Here is a 20,789-nt window from a genome sequence, read left to right on the forward strand (position 1 = left end):
ATGGTAGAACATAGATCTTTATCTTCTTCAGCCTCTTGAACGATAGCTTTTGTTACTTTAATAGCGAGAAGATTTATTTTGTTGAATTGGAAAGAAATTAATCCTCCAACTATATTCCAATGGTTTTCTCAAACCATATTAATTTTAAATTTAGAAAAAATTAGAAGTGATATTTTTGACCCTTCGGTTAAATTTGAAGATACCTGGAAACCTTTTATGCAACATTTTCATATGATGTAATCTGACCTTTCCGAATCTTTTTTCTAAAATTATATGATGAGAGGAGCGGAGTTAGCAACATTATGGATCATGTCTGATACAAGTTGTTGGTCTAGCCCTGTTTTGCCTTTTTTTTGGGTTTTTTTTTTCTCTTTTTCTTTTGGGTTTTTTTTGGTTTATATATATTTTTTTCTTTTTATTTCTTTGTTAACGTTTAATCTCATTATGAGTTTGGAAGTCTTTTATTTCTATGTTACTTAAAATTCATTTTATATATGCTGATGAACATTTTTCCAATCTCTTTGTACCAACTTTGTTATTGAGTTTATAATTTTGAAAAATTAATGAAAAAATTTAAAAAGAAAAAAGACTGAAGGCCAATTCTGAAATTGCTGAATTCACTGTCAAAACCTTAAGGCTGTCATGTGTCTTATTAGGCAATCATTCTGAATTGTTAACTCTGTTACTCTCTACAGATGCTACCTGAGCTGCTGATCACCTCCAGCATCCCAGGCCATGCTCAATTCTCACTGAGGAGGAAGGCAGAGGAGCCACAGGACCCATACCACCAGGTTCAGAAACAGCTATTAGGGCCATCAGGGCCTTGAACCAGAAGGGTTAACTTCACTCACCTCATCACTGAACTGTTCCTACAAACTAAGGACTTTTCATCTCAAGCTCTCTGTAAGTATTGCTTATTTATTAATTCCTTTTTCTTTCTTTCTTTTGTATTTGCAGTTTGCTGTCTTTTGCACATTGGTTGTTTTTCCATCCTGTTGATGTGGTCTTTCAGTGAGTTTATTGTGTTTCTTTTACTTACTGTGAATGCCCGCAAGTAAATGCATCTCAGGTTTTTATAAGATGGCAAATAGGTACTTCGGTTAAAAAAACTGAACTTTTGAACTTTGAACTAAATTTTAAAACTGAAAAAAAATCTCAATTACCAGAATTTCATTTGAGTTGCTACAATAACAGAAACAATACCTTTGCAGTAAAGGGTTCATTATGTCCTTATAATCATGAAAAAGCTTGAAAAGATTGGTAGGTAAAGCCAGGTAATAACATAAGGCTTCAAAATGCCCTTCTGAAGTACCTAGGAAGAAAGGGAAAACTTTGATGAGATGCTAGATTAGTACTTTTAAAAATTAAGCAGCAGGCTTGTACAGATGTTACTTGCTGATAATTGCAGGGGATTTAACTCATTTTAAGCAAAAATGTTTACCATAATCTCACAAAGGGACACCTGAAACTACTTTGCATTGAAACCATTTTTATTCCAACTCCTGATATTTATGTTGCTGAAAGGTTCTGTTCCTCAGCACCAGGTTCAGGAATGACAGGTCTAGGAGAAAGGACAAAGGATAACGGGACCAGATTTAACAGAGTGAACATGAGGAGACAGTTAGTGCCATAGAAACAGGAATTAAAATTGTGTCTTTGTAAAAGGGCAATTAAAATAACGTACACTTTTTGGTTATTGATTCTCAAGCAATGCTGCAACTATAAAAAAGTCATAACAATTGACAAAAAGTTAACCAAAAAGTGTACGTTTTAAATTTAAAGTCAGTAGTTTAATAACTGTGGGGACTTCCACCACAGTATGCATCCATTGTCACGTGGGGACTTCAGGATGCACAACCATATTTGCTGATGCCTTTGCAGTGGACCCAAGATTCAAAATTTGAACACTTTGGGGGGCTGTCATTCCACAGCTGAAGAACATGCAGGTAGTAGGTAATGAGACAAGACAAGCTACACAGAAATCCACAGAGCACTTACTCTCAAATTGGTACTCAATTTTGAATACTGAAGATAGTAATTCTTTGCCAATAGGAGTCCAATGCTCTGCGGTCAAAGGAGGGAGGAGGTACATACGCATTTCAGCACTGACAGGCACATTACCTGCCCAGTGCCCAAGTCAAAGACGTCACCGAATGGCTGCAGAACCTTCTGATGTTGTGTAGTGCAGAGAGGTGAACATAGGTTGTGGAATATGTTGGAATCAATGACATCGACTGAAAGAGTCATTAGATTTTGTTGGCATTTTATAGAGTGTTAGGAAATCAACTGAAAAGCAAGTCCTCACTAACGATCTCTGAATAATTTGTGGTGCTAGGGAATAGTAAATATGGAAACAGGACAACACATGGCTGAAGGTGCAAGAGGGAGAGCTTTAGGTTCCTAGGTATTGGGAGTGGTTCTGCTGGAGGTGGTACTTGAAATAGCTGGATGGGTTGCATCACTGGGATCAACAACGTTACAGGGAGATTTACTTGTGCTGTCAGAGGGTTCTAACTAGTTTTGCAGAAGGCATTGCAGCAGTATCAAACAAGAGAGAGAGAGGCAAAATTAGATACAGAAGCTGGAATTTAGAAGATGTTTGATTAAAAAAAAAGGACCAAAAACAAACTGTTGTAGGAACTCAGAGGGTCAGGCAGCATCTGTGAAGGGAAATAGACCATCAATATTTCAGCTTGGAACTCTTCATCTGGATTCTAACCCACTGAGTTCCTCCAGCAATTTGTTTTACAACAAAGAACAGTACAGCATAGTATAGGGCCCATTGGCCCCCAGTGTTGTGCTGACCCTTTAAACTGCACGAAGACCTAATCTAACCACTCCTTCCTACCTAGCCCATAACCCTCCATTTTTCTTCTATTGAAGTTCTCATCATCTTCCCTAAATCTTCCTCTACACACCTTAAAAGGATGTCCCGTAATAGTCATTCCACCCTGGGAAAAGGCACTGGCTGCTCCTACATCCATATCTCTATCAAGTTGCCTCTCATCCTCCATCACCCTAAAGAGAAAAACTCTAGCTAGCTCAACCTTTCCTTACAAGACATGTTCTCTAATCCAGGTAGCGTCCTGGTAAATCTCCTCTGCATCCTCTTCCACATCCTTCCTATAGTCAGGTGACCAGAACTGAACAAAATACTCAAAGTGCGGTCTATAGAACTGCAACATTACCTCGTGACTCTTGAATTAAACCGCTTCTAATGCAGACCAGCACACATGCACCTTTTTAACCACCCTGTCGGCTTGCGCAGCGACTTTGAGGGATCTACTGACTCGGACCCGAAGATCTCTCTGTCCCTCCATACTTCTGAGAATCCTGCAATTAACCTTGTACTTTGCCCTCAAGTTCGAACTCCAAAGGTGCATCACTTTGCACATTTCCAGGTTTAACGTCGTCTGCCACATCAGTTCAGCTCTGCATATGTCTATGTCCTCTTGCAACCTACGACAATCTTCTACCCACAACACCACCAACGTTTGTGCCATCTACAAACTTACACTTGCACTTCCTCATCCAAGCCCTGCAAAAAGTCACGAAAAGTGGAGGGTTATGGACAATATAGTGCAGAAGGGTCAGATTGATCTTGGAGTAGGTTAAAAGGTTGGCACAACATCATGATCTGAAGGGCATGTACTGTACTGTTCTATGTTCTAAAACAAACTGCTGGAGGAACTCAGAGGAAGGGGTTCAAGCTGAGAGTCAGCAGGTTTTGCTGCAAATTCCAGCAGCTGCCATCTCTTGCAGCTCTATTTGAAGAATGATGAATTAGTTTGGAAGGCAGAGAAACAGAAAGGAGTAGAAGAAAAACATAACCACTCTGATAGTTATCGACACAGGAATAGTATATAGAATTCTTAATTTTTTTTAGATTTTTACAATGCAAGACAAACAAGGGAGGGATGAAAGAAAATCAATACAATGCAGAAACAAAAAATCATGTTGAAAACATTCAGAGGAGTTGGCATTTGTGAGCAGAGAAGCAGTTACCATTTCAAGTCCAGGAGTCTTCATCACAACTGAACTGGACTCTCTGACGGTGGTGTCTGAAAAGAGGATGCTGTCCAAGTTGCATGCCATCTTGGACAATGTCTCCCATCCACTACATAATGTACTGGCTGGGCACAGGAGTACATTCAGCCAGAGACTCATTCCACCGAGATACAACACAGAGCGTCATAGGAAGTCATTCCTGCCTGTGGCCATCAAACTTTACAACTCCTCCCTTGGAGGGCCAGACATCCTGAGCCAATAGGCTGGTCCTGGACTTATTTTCTGGCATAATTTACATATTACTATTTAACTATTTTTATTACTATTTATTACTTATGGTGCAACTGTAATGAAAACCAATTTCCCCTGGGATCAATAAAGTACGACTATGACCATGACTAACACTCGAAATATGTATAAAGAAATCGCAGGATCATTATAAGCACTCAGCCCATTAAGCTTATGCCAGCTCCCGTACAGCAAACCATTCCCTCAATGTTTTCCAATAGCCCTGCAATTTTATTTCCCTCAAGTATTTATTTAATTGTCACAACTGAACTAACAAACATCCCAGTTTCAAGCACATTGCAAAAAAATGTGTAACATCACACGAAAGCCAGTTACTTTAAATCTATGTATTCTGTTGCTTGGACCATCTATTAATGGTAAGTTACTGAATACTTTTATTTTCTAAAACACCACTCCTTTCTTCGCAGCTTCTCATTTAATGACTGAAGACTAATTGGATCAGAGTCACAGAGACGTCGAGCACAAAAACCAGCTCATCTAGTCCATGCTGAAACCTTTGAAACTGCCTGCTCCCATCAACCTCCACCAGAACCATAGTCCTCCATATGCCTACCATCCATGTACCTATTCAAACTTCTTTTAAATGTTGAAATCGAGCTTGTATGCACCACTTGCGCTGACAGCTCATTCCACATACTCACAACTCCCTGAGTGAAGTATTTTCCTCTCATGTTCTCATTAAATTTTTCACTTTTCATCTTTCATCCTTAACACATGACCTCTGGTTGTAGTTCCAGCTGAACAGAGTGGAAAAAGCCTGCTTGCATTAACCCTATATATAGCCCTCATAATTTTGTACACCTAGCAAGTATAAGTGAAACCATTCCAGAAACTCTTTTCTGCACCTCTCTGGGACCTTCACATCTTTCTGAAAGGGCAGAACCAGTACAATTCTTCATGCAGCCTACATTTTGATGGCAGTAAACATAATACGAATTGATTGAGCAAAGTAATTGAAGGGGACAATGATAGTCATCACCGGAGCCAAGCCCAAATTTATTAGATTAAGATATGATTTTGCAAAAGCAGACTGGAATGTGTGACTTGACGTGTCACAGTGGTGAAAGGCGTTCACAGAGAAGCCAGTGAAGATTTGGAGCAAAGATGCTTCCATTAAGAAAAAGGGTGAAATCCAAAGCTAGACATCTCTTGGATATGTTAGACTACCATCTAGGATTTGATTATGTGAATAAGGGAAGCTTATTTTAGCTATGAAGGCCTCAGAATCTGTAGAAAATGCAGGTGCAGCTTCTAACACTCCATATCCACAATATTCTGAAAGGGAGGGTGAGCAGCCAGAACTCTTGGTACATATTGACATAGGAAGAAAAAGGGAGGAAATCCTGAAAAAAGAAGGGAGTTAGGAAGGAGGTGAGAAACAGGACCTCAAAAGGTAGTAATCTCGGGATTACTATCTGTGCCATATGACAAGTGAGGATAGGAATAGACTAACGTGGCAGATAAATGCATGGCTAAAGAACTGGAGAAGGGGGCAGAGATTCAGATTTCTGGATAATTGGGACCTCTTCTGGGGCAGGTGGGACTTGTATAAAAGGAACGGGTTGCACTTGAATCTTGGGGGACCAATATTCTTGTGGGCAGATTTACTAGAACTGTTGCAAGTGGTTTAAACTAATATGGCTGGGTGATGGGAACCAGTACAACAGAGCTGAGGATGAGCCAGTAGGTTTACAAGTAGTTGATGTAATATGTAATATGAATGACACGCCAATGATTGGGTATAAAAGTAGAGTTGTACCATACAGGCAAAATTCAACAGGGTAAAGAACGCAGGACTGAAGGTGCTGTATTTAAATAAGCGTAGCTTTCAGAAAAAGGTGGACAAACTCGTGGCACAATTAGAAATTGGTCAATATGATGTTGTGGGCATCACTGAGTCATGGCTGAAAGACAACCATAGTTGGGAGCTTAACGTCAAAGGAAAGACTTTGTATCGAAAGGACAGGCAGAAAGGAATAGGCAGTGGTGTGGCTCTGCTGGTAAGAGATGGAATTACATCTTTAGAAAGAGGTGACATAGGGTCAAAGGATGTCAACTCTTTGTGGGTGGAATTGCAAGGGTTAAAAAAACCATTATGGGAATCATATATAGGCCTCCAAATAGTAGCCAGGATGTGGAGTTGAGACTGCAAAGGGGGCTGGAAAAAGCATGTAATAAGGGGAATGACTTGATTATCGTGGGGGACTTCAAAATGCAAGGGGTTTGGGAAAATCAGGATGGTATCAGATCGCTGAGGGAATTTGTTGAATGCCTACGAGATGACTTTTAAGAGCAGCTTGTGCTTGAGCCTACTCAGGAAAAGGCTATCTTAGACTGGGTGTTGAGTGATAACCCAGATCTTATTAGAAAACTTAACATAAAGGAACCCTTAGGAGGCAGTGATCATAATATGATTGAATTCAAACTGCAGTTTGAGGGGGAGAAGCATAGCTCACATGTATCAGTATCGCAATGGAATAAGGGGAATTACAGAGGCATGAGAAAGGAGTTCGCCCAAGTTGATTGGAGAAGGATTCTGGCAAGGATGACGGCACAGCAGAGATGGCTGAAGTTTCTGGGAATAGTTCACAAGGCACTGGATAAATAGAATCCCACAGAAGTTGTTCTCAAATGGCTGGGGTAGGCAACTGTGGATGACAAAGGTAGTTAAGGACTGCATGAAAGCCAAGGAAAGGGCGTATTATGTAGCAACAGTAAATGGGAAGTTGGAAGATTGAGAAGCTTTTGAAGTTCAACAAAAGGCAACTAAAAAGCTATTAGAAGGGTAAAGATGAAATATGAGGGCAAACTACCCAATAACATAAAGCAGGATACCAAAAGTTTTTTCAGTTCTATAAAGAGTAAAAGAGAGGAGAGAGTTGCTATTGGACCACTGGAAAATGATGCTGGTGAGGTAGTAATGGGGGACAAAGATATGGCAGATAAACTTAATTGGTACTTTGCATCTGTCTTCACTGTGGAAGACACTTGCAGTGTGCCAGAGTTCTGTGAGTGCCAGGGAGCAGGAGTGACTGCCATTGCTATTACAAAGGAAAAAGTGTGAGGCAAACTCAAAGGTTTTAAGGTGGATAAGTTACCTGGACCAGATGGACTACATGCCAGAGTCCTGAGAGAGGTTGCTTAAGAGACAACTGATGCATCAGTTACAATCTTTCAAAAATCACTTGATTTTGGCATGGTCCCAGAGGACTGGAAGATTGCAAATTTCACTCCATTCTTTAAGAAGTGAGGAAGGCAAAAGATAGGAAATTATAGGCCAGCTAGCCTAACCTCAGTAGTTGGGAAAGTGTTGGAGTTTATTATTAAAGATGAGGTTTCAAGGTACATGGAGACTAATGATAAAATAAGTCAAAGTCAACATGGTTTCTGTAAAGGGAAATTTTACCTAACAAATCTGTTGGAGTTCTTTGAGAAAGCAACAAGCAGGGTGGACAAAGGAGATGCAGTGGATGTCATTTACTTGGATTTTCAGAAGGCATTTGATAAGGTGGCACTACTTACAACATAAAATCCTATGGCATTACAGGAAAGATACTGGCGTGGACAGACAGGAGGCAGCAACTGGGAATAAAAGGGACCTTTTCTGGTTGGCTGCCAGTGACTAGTGGTGTTCCTCAGGGGTCAATATTGGGACCGCTACTTTTCACATTGTTTGTCCATGATTTAGATAGTAGAATTGATGACTATGTGGCAAAGTTTGCAGATGATATGAAGATAGGTGATTGGCTAGGTAGTGCTGAGGAAGCAATGTGATTCGGTTACGGTACAGGGCTAAGGTAGGAAACTTTGTCACATGGTGTGAGCAGAATTATCTGCAGCTGAATGTGAAAAAGACTAAAGAGCTGGTGGTAGACCTGAGGAGGGCTAAGGCACCGGTGACCCCTGTTTGCATCCAGGGGGTCAGTGTGGACATGGTGGAGGATTACAAATACCTGGGGATACGAATTGACAATAAACTGGACTGGTCAAAGAACACTGAGGCTGTCTACAAGAAAGGTCAGAGCCGTCTCTATTTCCTGAGGAGACTGAAGTCCTTTAACATCTGCTGATCGATGCTGAGGATGTTCTACGAGTCTGTGGTGGCCAGTGCTATCAAGTTTGCTGTTGTGTGCTGGGGCAGCAGGCTGAGGGTAGCAGATATCAACAGAATGAACAAACTCATTCGTAAGGCCAGTGATGTTGTGGGGATGGAACTGGACTCTCTCACGGTGGTGTCTGAAAAGAGGATGCTGTCCAAGTTGCATGCCATCTTGGACAGTGTCTCCCATCCACTACATAATGGACTGGTTGGGCACAGGAGTACATTCAGCCAGAGACTCATTCCACCGAGATGCAACACAGAGCGTTATAGGAAGTCATTCCTGCCTGTGGCCATCAAACTTTACAACTCCTTCCTTGGAGAGTCAGATACCCTGAGCCAATAGGATGATCCTGGACTTAATTCCTGGCATAATTTACATATTACTATATAATTATTTATGGTTTTATTACTATTTAATTATTTGTGGTGCAACTGTAATGAAAACCAATTCCCCTCGGGATCAATAAAGTATGGCTATGACTATGATTGTAGCAGGACTTAGACAAATCTGAAGAATGAGGAAAAAATGTGGCAGATAGAACACAGTGTTGGGAAATGTACAATAATGCATTTTGGTAAAAGGAACAATAGTGTGAACTATTATCTAGATGGGGAGAAGGTTCAAAAGGTATATTTAATGTCAGAGAAATGTATACAATGTACATCCTGAAATGCTTTTTCTTTGCAACCATCTACGAAAACAGAGGAGTGCCCCAAACAGCACAGGTACAGAGGGACTTAGGAATCCTCATGCAAGACTCCCAGAAGGTTAATTTACAGTTTGAGTCTGTGGTTAAAAAAAAAGGCAAATGCAACGTTGGCATTTATTGCAAAGGAAATAGAATATAAAAGCAAAGAGATAATGCTGAACCTTGATAAGACACTAGTGAGACTGCACTTAAGAGAATTGTCAACAGTGTTGGGCCCCATTTCTTAGAAAGGATGTGTTGTCATTGGAGAAAGTCCAGAGAAGGTTCACAAGGATGATTCTGGAAATGAAGATGGAATAGACTTGATGGGCTGAGTAGCCTAATTCTGCTCCTATGTCTTATGGTCTTTATGGTTAAGGAGCTGGAGCTGGAACTGGAATAACTCTGGCTGAGGGGGGTGATAAGAGAGGATTTCTAGAGAGGTAGTTAAATCCAAGGTGCAGGACACAGGAAACTAGGTGACAGTCAGGAATGGGAAAGGGGTTAAACAGCCAGTGTAGAGTAACTCTGTGACCATCCTACTCAATGACAGGTATAACACTTTGGATACTGTTTTATTTGGGGGGTGGGGGTGGGGGTAGTTTTGCAGGGGAATACCCAAGCAGAGGAAAGTCACAGCTGTCGGTTCTCAGATACTGAGTCTGGTCCTGTAAACTCAGTGGGTAGGGAGGACAAGAGACAAGCTGTGGTGATAGGGGATTCGTTAGTTAGGGGAACAGAAAGGAGGTTCTGTGGACGAGAACAAAATTCCAGTGTGCTATGTCGCCAGGATTCAGGTCATCTCGGATCACGTCCTTAGCATTCTGAAGTGGGTGGTTGAGCAGCAAGAGGTCATGGTCCATGTACGTACCAGTGACGTAGTAGGAAGAATGATCTTCCAGTTCCTCATTGGTAAGGGTTTCTCTCTGTGCTCGTCTGTGTTCCTCAACGTCATCCTCGATCATGTCAGAGAAGCCTTCCCCACCAACTTCCTTTGCAACATTCAGGATATTCCTGACTTCTGCATCAATAGTGGGGAAGCCCCTGAAATCATTGACTACCTCACTCCATAATGGCTTCCAACATACACTGACTGTCTCCGGCTTTAGGGCATCTACAGCCTCTGCAATAAGCACATCACTCCATTCGCGTGGATTAAGCGTAGTGCTCAGCACACGGCAAATTTAAGTTTTGCTTTTTGGAACTTCCTGGAATTTTTTTTTCAAATATTTTCGATCCATGGTTGGTTGAATCCGCAGATGCGGAGGGCCAACTGTATGTTACTTTATTCCTTGGAACGTGGAAGATTGAGAGGAGATTGATAAAGGTATATACAAAATTATGCAGGGTATAGATAGGTCAAATGCAAGCAAGCTTTTTCACTTGAGGTTGGGTGGTACCATAACAAGAGGGTTAAGGGTGAAAAGTGAAAAGTTTAACATAGAAACATAGAAAACACAGCACAATACAGGCCCTTCAGCCCACAAAGCTGTGCTGAACATGTCCCTATCTTAGAACTACCTAGGCTTCACCCATAGCCCTCTATTTTTCTAAGCTCCATGCAGCCATCCAGGAGTCTCTTAAAAGACCCTATCGTTTCCACCTCCACCACTGCTGCCGGCAGCCCATTCCACGCACTCACCACTCTCTGCGTAAAAAACTTACCCCTGACATCTCCTCTGTACCTACTTCTAAGCACCTTAAAACTATGCCCTCTCATGCTAGCCACTTCAGCCCTGGGGAAAAGCCTCTGACTATCCACATGATCAATGACTCTTGTACATCTCTATCAAGTCACCTCTCATCCTTCGTTGCTCCAAGGAGAAAAGGCTGAGTTCACTCAAGGTATTCTCATAAGGCATGCTCCCCAATCCAGGCAACATCCTTGTAAATCTCCTCTGCACCCTTTCTATGGTTTCCACATCCTTCCTATATTGAGGCGACCAGAACTGATCACAGTACTCCAAGTGGGGTCTGACCAGGGTCCTATATAGCTGCAACATTACCTCTCGGCTCTTAAACTCAACCCCAAGATTAATGAAGGCCAATGTACCGTATGCTTTCTTAACCACAGAGTCAACCTGCGCAGCAGTGTCCTACAGACTCGGACCCCAAGATCCCTCTGATCCTCCACACAGAAAAGAGTCTTACCATTAATACTATATTCTGCCATATTTGACCTCCCAAAATGAACCACCTCACACTTATCTGGGTTGAACTCCATCTGCCACTTCTCAGCCCAGTTTTACATCCTATCAATTTCCCATTGTAACCTCTGACAGCCCTCCACACTATCCACAACACCCCAACCTTTGTGACCTCAGCAAATTTACTAACCCACCCCTCCACTTCCTCATCCAGGTCATTTATAAAAATCACAAAGAGTAAGGGTCCCAGAACAGAAACCTGAGGCACACCACTGGTGACCGGCCTCCACGCAGAATCTGACCCGTCTACAATCACTCTTTGCCTTCTGTGGGCAAGCCAGTTCTGGATCCACAAAGTTCTTGGATCCCATGCCTCCTTACTTTCTCAATAAGCCTTGCATGGGGTACCTTATCAAATGCCTTGCTAAAATCCATATAGACTACATCTACTGCTCTTCCTTCATCAATGTGTTTAGTCACGTCCGCAAAAAGTTCAATCAGGCTCGTAAGGCACGACCTGCCTTTGACAAAGCTTTTTCCTGCATGTTCCCCTCATGTTTAAGGGGAATTTCTTCAGAGAGTCTTGAGAGTGTGGAATGACCTGCCAATGGAAGTCAAGCTTGATTTCAATGCTTAAGAGAAGTTGGGATAGGTACATGGATAGTCGGGTATGGTCCTGGAGCAGTTTAAATAGTTTTGCATGGACTAGAGGGGCCAAAGGGCCTGTTTCCTTACTGTACTTTTCTACGACTCCATGCAAAACTACAAGGGAAATGAAACACTTAAGAAACAAAGGCACATAAAATCAGTGAAAGACTTGACTCCAGTAGAATCGAAAAAGAAGCTGCATGTGATGTGGAGGACCAGTTGTGCTGATGAGGTGTGTTCTGCATGGAAGTGCTCCATCCTCTCTCATCTGTGGGCAAGCCAAATCTGAATCCTTTCAGCCATCCCCATGGATCCCATGACTTTCAAATGAGCCTACCATGGAGAACCTTGTCAAATACCTTACTAAAATCCATATACATCATTTCAACATTTTGTCACCTCTTTGACAAACTCAATTAGGCTCATGAAGCACAACCTCACCTTCAACAAAACTATGTTAATTATCCCTCATAGACTTATGCTTCCTCAAATGCTTGAAAATCACGCACCTAAGAATCCTATCGAATAGTTTGCTCACTAGTGATGTCAGAATCACTGGTCTGTAATTCCCAGTATTATCTTCATTAACTTTATTACAATAGAACAACATTTGCCATCCTCCAATCCTTTGGTAACCACTCCTGTGGCCTGGGAGGTTGCAAATATCATCAAGGCCCACCAAATTTTATTCCTTGCTTCCCATAGTAACCTGCAGTAAATATCTCATCTGGCTCCACTGACTCATTTATCCTAATGTTTTTCAGAAGTTCCAACACTGACTCGTTCTCAACTGCAGCATATTCCAGCACAATAGCCTGTTTCACACTAAACTCACATTTGTCCAAGTCCTCCTCCTTTGATGAACACAGAAACAAAGTATTCATTAAGGTCCCCCCTTACCTCCTCTGCCTTCAGGCATTTCCCCACTTTATCCCTGACAGTTCAAACCTCACTCTAATCATCCTCCTGTTCTTCATGTATGTGTAAAATACTGCCTTGGGGTTTTCCTTAATATTTCTTGTATCTCTTTCTGTTTCTCCTAAGTCCCTACGTCTCTTCTTAAGCTTCTTTCTGACTACCTTATAATTCTCAGGAGCCCTGCCTGACTTTTGCTTCCGAAATCTGAAGTCGGCCACCTTCTTTCTCTTGACTAAACATCCCACTCTTCTTGTTCTTAACTCTACCATCATTTTCCTATGAGTGGGAAAAATCTAGTTCAAAATCTGTTTTCCCATCTTCAAAACTGTGCCTTCCTCCCCTCTAAAGGACTTAAAATCGACAGCTGTGACCAAACATTTGGTCACCCACCTCTTAAGGTGATTTAGGTGGGATATTTTGTTTGACAGTACACAAAAGATTGCTGGGGAATAGTTAACAAGTTTAAAAATGCTATGTTAATTTAATAGTCATTGCTTATGAAACCCCGCTGGTTTCCTTGGCTGCATACGTCTAGGAAAGACACACTCCAGTCCTGCCAATCCCGTGAGATTGAGCTGGCTCTCCCACCTCAAACCTCGGTTCGTGTGGATGCTCTTTAATTTGCAACCCTGTTACAACTCAGTGCCAAGAAACAACAGACAACACACTGCATATGGTTAAAGGAATTATAATTATGTATCCTATCTTAATTAAAGGGTTAGTAAAAAGAAAGAAAAAATACAAAAAAGGGCCCATTATAATTAAACCGTGCACAACTTGGAGCTTAGCTCTTCCAAACATCATACACATTCACTGATCCTCAGCAGACCCCGACACCTTGCTCCATCGAATCATGGTCCCCAACAGAGTCGAATCCTACAACCGGTTCTCTCCACCGTCCTCTCTGTTCATCTCCCGTCATTGGACGGCTCACATTCCAAAGCACCTGTTATCTCTAACCACAACCCAGACACGGCTTCTACAGAAAGACCATTCCATTAGCAGTGAAACCTTCCCAGGGTGTTACACTTAGCTTTCAGATTGGAATTTTGTGTGTGTTTTTTGCCCTGTTTTCTTACATAACCTAGACTTCCTATTCATGAAAATATACTTCCCCAAACTTATAATAGTCTTTCACTTACCTTTTGAGAGATCCCCAGGTGGTGGCACACCAAGTAGGTAGTTGAAGAACAAAGCAGAACAGCGGAGGAATGGAGTGATGCCACACTTCACACAATTCCACAAGTACCAGCCATGGGGCTTACTTTCTAAACATCTATTAATAAATGCAAGTTATTTCAATGTATTTGGCCCAAAGTAAACAAAACCTTTGCTTTGCCGTACAAACAATAGAAAATCTGTAGATGCTGGAAATCCAAGCAACATACACAAAATACTGGAGGAACTCAGTACGCCAGGCAGCATCTAGGGTCCTGCCGAAGGGTTCTGCCCTGAAACATCGACTGTACTCTTTTCCTAGATGCTGCCTGGCCTTCTGAGGTCCTCCAACATTTTGTGCACATTGCTTTGCTGCAACCTGAATTTCAAGAGAGAATAAGCAAAATTACAGTAATTCACATTAAAATATTAGCTGAAATACCCAAACACTGCACTGAATTCCCTTTTCAGTAAATGAAATGACAAGATTTAAAAGCGAACAGTTTCATGCTAATGAAACATGCCAGAGTGCTTTGATAAAAGTAGACCTGAAGAGTGAAAATAGTCTTATGAAACCAAGACCAAATTTAGAAGTCATGGAATTGGTTTGTGGCAGCAGTACAGCGCAAATGAAGGAGACTGGGGCTGGCCACAATCTGACCTGGAATTAAAGAGACAGGGGCTGGCTACAAGGAGAATGGCAACATTGCTATGATCGACTGAAGGTGACTGAAGGGCACTAATGAAAAAGATCAAGGTGATTTAGCCCATGCCCCATCTTAGTTCAATTTTTTTTCATTGACTTCAATTTTCCTCCAAGGTTAAGATATTATCTCACATATTCAAACAAAATAAAAGGCATGCTGCTTCTGGTAAAAGAATCCAACTTCTAATACATTCACATTTCTCACTTGGTGACTAGTGGAAGTAAGATCCAAAGACTAAGATTGATTGACATTATTAATCTTCATACTCTGGTTGAAGATTCCTAAAACATTGTGCTACACACATAAAAAATGCTGGTGTTTTTGAAAAAATGCTGCTAAATTATTATTTTAAATTTTTTTCCCCTTTTTTTCTCTCTCTTTTTTCTCCCTCGGTCCCTCTCACTATAACTCCTTGCCTGCTCTCCATCCTCTGAGCTTCCCGTCCCATGATCCTCTCCAGCCTTGTATCCCTTTTGCCAATCAGCTTTCCAGCTCTTAGCTCCATCCCTCCCCCTCCTGTCTTTTCCTATCATTTTGGATCTCCCCCTCGCCCTCTCAAATCTCTTACTATCTCTTCTTTCAGTTAGTCCTGATGAAGGGTCTCGGCCCGAAACGTCAACTGTACCCCTTCCTATAGATGCTGCCTGGCCTGCTGCGTTCACTAGCATTTTTTTGTGTGTGTTGCTTGAATTTCCAGCATCTGCAGATTTCCGTGTGTTTGCGTTTTTCGAACATCATGCTGATGATTTAATACCTTGGTTAGTCATTGATCAACCAAGTCCAGTTAGGAACAGCATGCCTGCTATAAGTTATACAGATCAAGAAGCCATTTGACCACAATCATTTTTGCCTCCTGATGATGCATACCTGCCTGTGTATTCTTGAAGAGTTTCATAAAGTTCTGCTGCTGAACGGGTCTCCTCACTTTCCTCTCCATCCTGCTCCATGGGACAGTCTGTTCATTAAAAATGTGCCATTACACTTCATACTAGTATCTTCAATTGTAATCAGGTAAATTATTTGGTTTAGAAGGGGATCCAAATAAAATGGACGAACAAAATCTAGGTTAGTTTATATGCAGATACACGTTGCATCATGTGCTTCAAGAACTTGTGACACCTAAGGGCTGATAAGCAGAAAGGTCAAACAATTCCAACCAAATGAGAATGCAAGTCTCAGAAACCTACTATTGGGGGATTTGGACAGAGCACAGACACTGCTTGCCACCTCAAAAAAAACCAAAATATTATGGTATTTGGAACTATAGTTCTCACAGATCAAATCTTTTATTCAGGTCAAATACTTCCATATTGTCTGTAGGACACACTAATCCTACACTCTCCCAAAAAAATGGCAACATCACCACTTTTCTGCACTTATACCCATCAATTCAAAGGCTGTTGTAAATCTAGTCAAGAAGAGCTTACAAAAGGTTCAAAAAAATTAGGTAATGATAGAGATCTAGAAGATTATAAGGCAAGCAGGAAGGAGCTTAAGAAAGAAATTATGAGAGACCGAAGGGGCCATGAGAAGGTCTTGGCAGACAGGATTAAAGAAAACCCCAAGGCATTCTACAGGTATGTGAAGAGCAAGAGGATAAGACGGGAGAGAATAGGACCAATCAAGTGTGACAGTGGAAAAGTGTTTATGGAACCGGAGGAGATAGCAGAGGTACTTAATGAGTACTTTGCTTCAGTATTCACTACGGAAAAGGATCTTGGCAACTGTCAGGATAACTTACAGCTGACTGAAAAGCTTGAGCATGTAGATATTAAGAAAGAGGATATGCTGGAGCTTTTGGAAAGCATCAAGTTGGATAAGCCACCGGGACCGAACAGGATGTACACCAGGCTACTGTGGGAGGCGAGGGAGGAGATTGCTGAGCCTCTGGCAATGATCTTTGCATCATCAGTGGGGACTGGAGAGGTTCTGGAGGATTGGAGGGTTGTGGATGTTATGCCATTATTCAAAAAAGGGAGTAGAGATAGGCCAGGAAATTATAGATCAGTGAGTCTTACTTCAGTGGTTGGTAAGTTGATGGAGAAGATCCTGAGAGGCAGAATTTATGAACATTTGGAGAGGCATAATATGACTAGGAATAGTCAGCATGGCTCTGTCAAGGGCAGGTCGTGCCTTACGAGCCTGATTGAATTTTTTGAGGATGGGACTAAACACATTGATGAAGGAAGAGCAGGAGATGTAGTGTATATGGACTACAGCAAGGCATTTGATATGGTACCCCATGTAAGGCTTATTGAGAAAGTAAGGAGGCATGGGATCCAAGGGGACATTGCTTTATGGATCCAGAACTGGTTTGCCCACAGAAAGCAAAGAGTGGCTGTAGACGGGTCATATTCTGCATGGAGGTCAGTCACCAGTGGTGTGCCTCAGGGATCTGTTCTGGGATCCCTTCTCTTCGTGATTTTTATAAATGACCTGGATGAGGAAATGGAGGGATGGGTTAGTAAATTTGCTGATGACACAAAGGTTGGAGGTGTTGAGTGTTGAGGATAGTGTGGAGTGCCGTCAGAGGTTACAGCAGGACATCGATAGGATGCAAAACTGGGCTGAGAAGTGGCAGATGGAGTTCAACCCAGATAAGTGTGAGGTCATTCATTTTGGGAGGTCAAATATGCTAGAAGAATATAGTATTAATGTTAAGACTCTTGGCAGTGTGGAGGATCAGAGGGACCTTGGGGTCCGAGTCCATAAGACACTCAAAGCTGCTGCACAGGTTGACTGTGTGGTTAAAGAATACAGTGCACTGGCCTTCATCAATCGTGGGATTGAGTTTGGGAGCCGAGAGGTAATGTTGCAGCTTTATAGGACCCTGGCCAGACCCCACTTGGTGCACTGTGCTCAGTTCTGGTCGCCTCACTATAGGAAGGATGAGGAAACCATAGAAAGGGTGCAGAGGAGATTTACAAGGATTGGGGATCATGCCTTATGAGTGAACTCAGCCTTTTTTCCTTGGAGCGATGGAGGATGAGAGATGATCTGATAGAGGTGTATAAGATGATGAGAGTATTGATTGTGTGGATAGTCAGAGGCTTTTTCCCAGGGCTGAAATGGCTAACACGAAAGGGCAGTTTTAAGGTGTTTGGAAGTAGGTGCAGAGGAGATGTCAGGGGTAAGTTGTTTTTGTTTTTTAAAAACGCAGAGGGTGGTGAGTGCATGGAATAGGCTGCTGGCGACGGTGGTGGAAGTGGAAATGATAGGGTCTTTTAAGAGACTCCTGGACAGGTATATGGACCTCAGAAATTAGCTAGGGTTACCCATAACCCTCTATTTTTCTAAGGTAAGGACATATTTGGCACAGCTTTGTAGGTTGAAGGGCCTGTATTGTGCTGTAGGTTTTCTAAGTTTCTACGTTTCTAATTCCAACATTCCAACGGTCTGCTCTTCCACCCTCCATACACAGACATCCCACCTCTGCCGGAAGTTTTGGGAGCCTCCCGCATATTGATAGCGGCTCCGATGCCCGGAAGTTATATACAATATCCCGCAAATCGATTTTTTTTGAGAGGGAGAGGGAGCATCCTGATTGGTCTCTCTTCGTGCTAAGTAGACCTATCAGCTTTCTCTGTGGGTGGGCTTTACAGTCGACTTCAAAAATAATGACAGTGTTGCTCGCTGCACTGTTTGCAACAGTGACTTTTCTATTGCCCATGGTGGGTTAAAATGTAAAAGACAAGTTGAGGTGAGTTTAACAGGTGTCATTCATTCATTAGTGTAGCTAATGTTATTTAAACTAGCTGCCTAGCTGCTAAGGAGCTACCCTATTGATGTCCTACGTGATGAGGCCAAACTCCCTGTAGACTTGCTTAAAGTTGTAATAGAATAAACATGATAATATATGTACACACTTTAATGTCACATTTTCTGCATATACCCAACTTGGTTTACAGATTAGACAAAATCACTAAACAAAGTATTACATACACTGTTGGAGGTCGACCGGGGGGGGGGGAATATGGGGTTGCGGGGGGCGGGGCTGCTACCCTGAAATGAGTTTTTGCAGGGTGAGATGTCTGCATACACATCTTTTGGCCAACCAACATGTTTCTCTGAGTAAACATATCAGCTTGGTCACCTGCACTGATTCCTGGTTCTAAGACACACCCCTCTTAAAATTCTCCTTCTCAAGTCCATGGCCTCAATGTATCCCATCATTAAACTCTCCAATTGCCCCACCCCCCCAAAGTGTTTCCATCTGGTCCATAATCTCCTATTTATCTGCCTCCACTTTACACCTTCTTAATTATTAGACTCCAGCATTTGTAGCATTTTGTGTCTCTACTTCACACCTTCAATCCAATCCTCTACCTCCACCCTCCCCCTGCATCTGCCTCTACCCTATCACACACTATTTCCCTTCATCGTAAAAGACTTTCAGCCGAGCTGGATACAGGGTCTGAAATCTGATGTTGTTTTCCTTCAGGACCCTCCGTGTTTCCGCATATTCCTTCCGTCTGGCAAGGATCCCCGGTGCGTAATCGTGGTCTAAACTGATTCTACAGTTGCTCCACATGAAACCTTTCTTTTGCCATGCCCATTTAAGCACCTCTTCCTTCGTTCTGTAACTGAGAAATTTGACCAGAATCGATCTGGGCTGCGCGCCTGCCGGAGGCTGTGGTGCCAACGCGCGGTGAGCCCTTTCTATCTGTAGGTCTTTTGCGGCTGGTATATCAAGGTTCTCTCTAAGCAGCTTCTCCACAAAGGGAATCATCAATCCGGGTTTACCTTCAGCTCCTTCGGGAACTCCGTAGATCCTCACGTTTTCCCTTCTTGAGCGGCCTTCTTGGTCTATGAGCTTCCACTGGAGCTGCTCTTGCAGCTTTAGCATTTCTGCTATCACTTCCTCTGCGTTTTGTAGCTTCTCTTCAATTCCAACAATCCTCGCTTCGGCTTCATCTATCCTTGAGTTAGTTTTTACTATTTCTCCTTTAATGTCCTCCAGCTGTTTGTTGTTATCTTGTCGGAACTCGCGAATTTCTCCAAGAAACAAAGACAGAGTCACCGATTCTTCCTCATTATCTCCGTCCTGGCTTGCTGTGGGGGAGCTCAGCCCGTTGCCTTGCTGCGTCTCTTTACGTTTATCAGCCTTCGGAGCAGACTTTTTAATCTTCTTCTTAGACATCATCCTTGCTCCTTTTATTAATATAGTTATACAATATTAAGTATTCGTCTAAATTCGATTTTGGGGCAGTTTACACACACCATTTCCCAACTCCAGTGCTTGCCCTTCTGGCTCAGTCAGCCCTTCATCCCCCTCCTCACCTGGTTCTACCCATCACCTACCAGGTCCCACCTCACAACCCTCTCAATCTCTTTATATTGGATGCCTCCCATCTGCATTCTCTTTGATGCAGGGTCTTGACTCAAAACATTGAGTATCTTTTTGCCTCCCACTAAGTTCCTCTAGTAGTTGTTTTGTTTTTGTTCTAAACTCTTCCAGGTTTAGAAATACTCTAAGAATGTGAAATTCTTCAGCTTCTTCTTGGAACAATATTCACCTAGTCCCATCAATGTTTGTCCTTAAGGTCTTGGATTTGTATTCCAAAACTTTTATTCCAATTCCTCTTTGTTTCACTCTACTAATATTGTCGCCTTTGACATTAATTTTTGTTAGCTTGCTCTCTTGTCTAATGTCTCTGCATATTGTGCCACATGAAAACGTATTACATAAATCCATGAGCACCATGGTAGTTTAGCAGTTAGCATGATGATATTACAGCTCAGGGTGTTGGAGTTAAATCATGATGTCCTCTATAAGGAGTCTCTGTACATCCTCCCTGTGGAATGTGTGGATTTCCTCCAAGTTCTCTCGTTTCCTCCGACAGTCCAACAGTCAGTTAAATGGTTATTGTAAATTGCCCCATGATTAGGTTTTTGGTTAAACTGAGGTTGTGTGATATTTCTCAAAATAAATAAATGCAGTAGCAGTAGCTAAGCACGTTTTACCATGGGTAGGGAGTAAAATTTGTTGATGCAATCACTCCGAAAGTTATTTTGAGATGTTTCAACAATTTGTGGCCATCTCTAATTGTCATTAACTCCGATCACTAGGCATTGAAATGAGAATAACAAGATAGCTGATACT

At 42.1% G+C, this 20,789-nt stretch overlaps 1 protein-coding gene across 3 annotated transcripts in view; it reads right to left on the bottom strand.

Annotated features, from left to right (window-relative positions):
- ubr1 (ubiquitin protein ligase E3 component n-recognin 1) overlaps nucleotides 1-20,789 on the bottom strand; it is a 288,023-nt gene that overhangs the window by 32,145 nt on the left and 235,089 nt on the right. For all 3 annotated transcript variants that reach the window (XM_072264036.1, XM_072264044.1, XM_072264054.1), the window contains exons 40-42: nucleotides 15,554-15,641; nucleotides 13,964-14,097; nucleotides 1,204-1,312 (exon numbers count right to left, since the gene is read on the bottom strand). In XM_072264036.1, the coding sequence (XP_072120137.1) occupies nucleotides 1,204-1,312; nucleotides 13,964-14,097; nucleotides 15,554-15,641 (331 nt within the window). The remainder of the gene's footprint in view (nucleotides 1-1,203; nucleotides 1,313-13,963; nucleotides 14,098-15,553; nucleotides 15,642-20,789) is intronic.

The sequence above is a fragment of the Mobula birostris genome, chromosome 1 (genome assembly GCF_030028105.1).
Source record: "Mobula birostris isolate sMobBir1 chromosome 1, sMobBir1.hap1, whole genome shotgun sequence".
In the NCBI taxonomy this organism is placed as follows: Eukaryota; Metazoa; Chordata; class Chondrichthyes; order Myliobatiformes; family Myliobatidae; genus Mobula; species Mobula birostris.